The sequence below is a fragment of the Hipposideros armiger genome, unplaced genomic scaffold (genome assembly GCF_001890085.2).
Source record: "Hipposideros armiger isolate ML-2016 unplaced genomic scaffold, ASM189008v1 scaffold_280, whole genome shotgun sequence".
NCBI lineage: Eukaryota > Metazoa > Chordata > Mammalia > Chiroptera > Hipposideridae > Hipposideros > Hipposideros armiger.
In genome coordinates, this window is record NW_017731630.1 from 400,458 (window position 1) to 405,666 (window position 5,209).

The 5,209-nt window shown below is 61.6% G+C and overlaps 1 protein-coding gene across 1 annotated transcript; it reads right to left on the minus strand.

Annotated features, from left to right (window-relative positions):
* Positions 1-1,674: 1,674 nt before the first annotated feature.
* On the minus strand, positions 1,675-5,162 carry LY6E (lymphocyte antigen 6 family member E). The gene is made up of 4 exons (XM_019657760.1): positions 5,055-5,162; positions 3,043-3,154; positions 2,682-2,801; positions 1,675-2,590 (listed from the first exon to the last, which is right to left on the minus strand). Exons 2-4 carry the CDS (start codon positions 3,092-3,094, stop codon positions 2,367-2,369), a joined length of 396 nt encoding a protein of 131 aa, XP_019513305.1. The 5' UTR covers positions 3,095-3,154; positions 5,055-5,162; the 3' UTR covers positions 1,675-2,366.
* Between the last annotated feature and the right edge of the window lie 47 nt (positions 5,163-5,209).

Genomic DNA, 5,209 nt, shown 5'->3' on the forward strand with positions numbered 1-5,209 from the left:
AGCAGGAACCTGGAGCACCACCAGCCAACCCCAGGAGATCAAGGCTGCTTTGGACCCCAGCCCTAGAGGGACTTTGCCCTCCAACCCAGAGCAGAGGGAACTCTGGGTCCCCAGGGTCACATGCATCAGGGCAAGTGGCTGCAACCCTCTGAGCCTGTTTCCACCTCTGTCAACTGGGGATAACCATAGCCACCTCTCAGTGTAGTTATAGGAAGAGTAATAACAGATTATCACCTGGAAAGTGGTAGATGCCAAGAGTGGGGGCTTAGGTACCAGCAGGAAGAGCGTTCTTCCACAGGTGTCCTGCCAATGGCTCGGCCCCGTGGCTCCCAGTGTCCCGAGTCAATTCCAGACGCCTGCAGTCCACCCATGCAGCTTCTTGTCGCCCGCCCCAGACATTGCCCAGCCTCTCTGGGTTCAAAGGTCTTAGTTACTTCAGCAAAGCCGCCTGCGGTTCATTTGGGTGAAGATTGTGAACACAGATTATCACCTCCTCTGGTGACAGTCACCAGCGCTCCTGGGGACATTCTGATTTCTAGCCCTTTGAATTTTTTTCTTTCATTCAATGCTGGTCTGACCCACTCAAGTGCATCGCATTTTCACTCCCCACCGAGTCTCAGCCAGGCTGCTCCGGTGTGCTCTGGGATCCTTCCACATGCCGCTGGCTGGGCCCGTGTTTCCTTCCCCTTGCCTTCCCTCCCAGGGCAGACCCCCTCCTGTCTGCCTGCTTGGGGGCTGTTCCTCCCCGCCCTCTGGCTCCATCACTGCTGGAGTTGTAGGAAGAGTAGTAACAGATTAACATCACCTAGTGGTGATGATGACAACACTGCATTCATGCGTTTCAGCGACTGCCCTGTGCAAAGCTCCTCACCTGTCCCTGATCTCAGGGGGCCCAGATGGGTAAGAGGCCTGAGCCCCTGTGGTGGCCACAGTCCCACCCCACTGGACAGTGTGCCTTGGGCCCTGAACACAGGCATATCTGGCCAGCCTGGGACGACCTGGGTGGGGAGCTGAGTGGCCCTGGACCTGCCCCACCATCCGGGAGCATCCTGAGAAATAAACAGATTGACCCCGCAGAGCGTCTGGCTCCACTCACTCATTGCTCCTTTTCAACCCTCCAGCCCAAAGGAGCCCCCTGGCTGGAATCCACCTCACCCACAGCAGACCCTTCAGACCACAGTAGGCTCGCCAAGGGGAGATGGGCACTCTAGCCGGGGTCGAAGGCCTTCTCCGGTGGAGCCCCAGCTGCTCCTCCCACAAGCCTTCAGGGCAGAGGTATTGCTCAGGCACTTGCTAATAAGCTCCTGCTCGCCCAGCTAGGTTTTTCCATGTCCTCCTTGGCCGACTAGCCCTGGCATCCTGACCTCAAGTCCCAGAACCCTGGGAGCCAGAGCCCGTCCCACGGGCATGTTCCTGCAAGTGCCCCACCTTCTCTCCCGCCCAACCCCACGCTTTCCTCAGAAGCAGAACGTGAAAGAAATGGGGTGGAGGTTCCCTTCCAGGCCTCACAAGCAGCTAGCTGTGGGCTTGGGGCACGTCTGTCCCCCACCGTCCCCAAGTGGGCCTCAGTGAGGGGCTGTACCACATGGGATCCCCAGGCCCCCCAACATCAGGACATGGCTGGAAGGGAAGCTCCCAGACATGGGCGCAACAGGCAATCACAGCAGAGCAGGAAGGGGTGGGAACATCCAAGTTTACTTGAAGCACCAAAGCAGCAGAAGGGCTCCAGTGTGGGGGGCAGGGGCGGAGGCTCCGGCTGGCTTTGGGGGTAGGAGATGATTTCTGGGTCCAGCAGCCTAGACCTGGATGCAGTGTAATCCCTGCCATCGAGTGGGTGGAATGTAGGGTACAGAATGCCCAAGAATGGCCCTGGTGTTGGAGTTCGGGGTTTTCAGGGCTGCTTACCCCCCACTTCTTCCCCAAGCAGAGCCAAGAAGGCCACACAATGACCTGCCCCACACAGCTGGGGGTATTCACAACCACAGGAGGTTCCCCCTTCTAAGACACAGTGGCACAAAGCACATCTTACACACCACTGTCTGGAACGGACAGGGCCTGGACGGGGACAGGGCCCAGGACTTAGGTACCCATCTCAGTGTGACTCAGTTCTGACTCTGAGACCCACAGACTCCAGACGGACCCTCATCCCTTCTCAGGCTCCCGGAGGAAGGTCGTATCATTGACCCCGGAAGTGAGGCAGTGAGGGTAGCGGACCCCTATGGGGGCAGGTACAGGTGCAGGGGGCAGGCCTGATGGTGGGGACTGGGCCAAGGAGGTGGGATCAGGCAGGAGCTGAGGGGTCTGGGCGGGGCTGGGCCTTCCTTCCTGAGCTGCGGGGGTCAGGGCTGGGCACAGGGTCCAGGTGGTCAGGGGCCAAGCCGCAGCAAAGCCGACAGCAGGCTGAGCAGCAGCCCGAGGCCCAGCACAGCCGCGCTGGCCCGCAGCCCGCCATCGGCTGCGCTGATGTTGCACAGGAAGCTCTGGCAGCAGTAGGTACCCATGGATGCCACGCCGACGTTGATGTTTGGGGGGGCAGGGCACACTGGGGAGCAGCCCTTGTTCAGGCTGTGGCCAAAGTCCACCACGTTCCCTGCACCGGAAAACGAGGCTGTGAGTAGAGAGGCAGAGGGGCTGGGGCTGGGGTCGAGGCTGGAGGCCTGGCTGCCTGGGCCAGCACTCACCAATGCCAGCGGCGGCAGATACGGTCACGCAGTAGTTGTCAGAGTCGGAGCAGATGGTGGGCTTCAGGCAGTAGAAATTGCTGTTCTGATTCGTGCAAGAGAAGCACACCAAGGAGTGGGCTGTGGAAGGAGGGGACATGCTGTAGGCGACGTTCAAATGCAGGGTTTCACGAGCAGGGATGAAGCCTCCAGCGGGAACGGGATGGAGGATTGACCGCTTGGAGGGGCACCTCTTAGGTTGCACAGAGCAACGGAAATGGACTCAAAGGACCCCTGGGCACTCTTCGGCAGAGAAAGGGGACAGGGAGTCTGGGGGGAGAGCACAGCCAGCCAAAGGCCTGGGGCTCTGAGGGCATCTCACCTTGCTCCACACCCAGAAGGGCCACCAGCAGCACGGACAGGAAGACCTTCATTCTGGACAGGACAGGCTCCCGTCTGGGTGTCACAACGCCAAGAAAGCCAAGCCCTGTGTTCTAGAGAGACACAGCTCATGGGAGGAGGGCCCTGGCTCCCAGCAGTACCAGTGGCCCTGGGAGCCCGGGGTCCTCACTCTGTAGACAGGAGCGGGACTCGTAACTTCTGATAGTAGGGCGGGAACAAGGGGTCTTTCTGTTCCATCCTAACCTCCCCTCACTCGGTGAAGACTCCTTCTAGCTGAGACCCCTGCCCAAGCCTGTGGCTGCTGCTGCTGGTGGGAGGGCAGCACTAGAGGCCAGATAAGGGAACTCATTAACGTTCCTGGAAGCACAGAAAGGCAGGCCAGGATGGCCGCCGGTGGTCCTAGGGGTGGGGGAGGGTGACCAGGAATGCACACCGGCTTCCAGAACTTTCCATTGACCAGCTCCATGTGGGGACCCAGGGGCTGGACTGGCACATGCTAGCTTATCTAGCGGAGCACCTGCCTAGGGCAGCTTCGGCCTGGGGAGGCTCAAACATTCTGTATGTTTTCCAGTGCCGAAGACCCCATTAAGTATCTATTGCCCCATTTTGTGGCTGGGAAACAGGCTACTGGTGAGTCTCCACCAGGTGGGAGACTCGGCCAGGTGGGTGTGAGTCGGTGGGGGCTGCCCTGTGCTCTGCTCCAGGACCCCTTGGCCAGACATGCGTGGCAGTGGGTGCAGAAAGCACTTTGAATGTGGCCAGCTGGGTTCTGGTCGTGTTTAGCAGGAGGTGTCATGTGGGAGGAGGAGTCTGAGGCCTAATGTGGACTCCTGGGTGGGGGAGGGACATTCTGGGCCTGGAGAGCTACTTCCCAGGCATTGGGAGGAAGAACGCCAAGGAGAGAACAGATTTGGGGAGAGGGCTGGTGGAGACCCTGAGAATGAACGGGCCCCAGGCCTCTCCTGCCCAGCCCTAGGCCTGGGCTGACATCTTGGGGTCGGGAGCAAACACTGCAGATATCCAAGAACAGTGTCCGGCCAGCTGGGGCCTCTCCCTGGATGCAGGTGGTTCAGGGAGGAAGGAGTCTGTCTCCGCCTCTTCCCTCAAGTTAGCTCTGGGCATGGAGGAGCCCTGAGCTGTCCTCACAGAAGCTCTGGTGTGAAAAGCCACAGTCACAACCATAGCATCCCCACCATCCACTGCCAGGCACCCAACTGAGCAGGCTCAGCTGGGCTGGGTCGTCTGGGGTGGACTGGACAGGCATGAGTACGGTCGGATGAAGGGAGTCGTCGAGGGCAGCCAGTGCCTCTCTGGGGGCAGTGCCATCCAGGACCCAGACTGCGAACTCCTCCCCCAGGCTCGGGTGCTGACTTCTGAGAATGCAGGGCATCCAGTGACTCTCGGCCGGCAGAAGAGGTAGGAGTCTACCCCGGTCCCCAGGGATGAGAAGGGACCAGGTGGCCCAACGCAGGGGGCCTGGGCTCCTAGGCACTTCATATGCTTGCGTAATCTATGCCAAACAGAGTGCTCACCGCTTGCCTGGACCAGGCTCGAGTCCCAGGGTGAGCCACCAGGGCAGTCCATTCTCCCCGCCGGCCGCCAAGATCCCAGCCCCTTCTCAAGTCAGGAAGGCTGCCCCTCCCTAGTCCCCACGTAAGGGTCACGGGGAACCCAGAGTTGGGTGATGGGTCTCCAGTGCCTGCGTAGCCCGGGGCCGCCGGCGAGGGAGGGCGCATGGCGGCGGTTTCCGCGCGCTCCCGCCCCAGATCTTTGGAAATATTCGGGAGGGCTAGGGGGCTGGGAGTGGAGGCTCAGCCCCCTGCGCCCGGGCCCACCCGCACCTCCGACTTGCAAGCCTGCCTCGGCCTCTTCCGTGCTTTCCCTGGCGGCCCCCTCGCGCATTCCTTTCCGCGCCCTGCGGGGTGTTTCCCGGGGCGCCAGACCCGCCGTCCCCGTGCCCCCAGCCCACCCTGCCCGGGTCAGCAGACTCACCGCTGGGGACGCAGCTCCGCGGCCTCGGCGAGCTGCTCCTCCGGACGAGCACGCAGGCGGAGGCGAGAGCAGCTGGCGGGGCGGGCGGGAGGCGGAGCCGGGGGCGGGCGCAGGCGGGGCCGGGCTTTCCAGCGAGGAGGGAGGGGGCGGGGTCA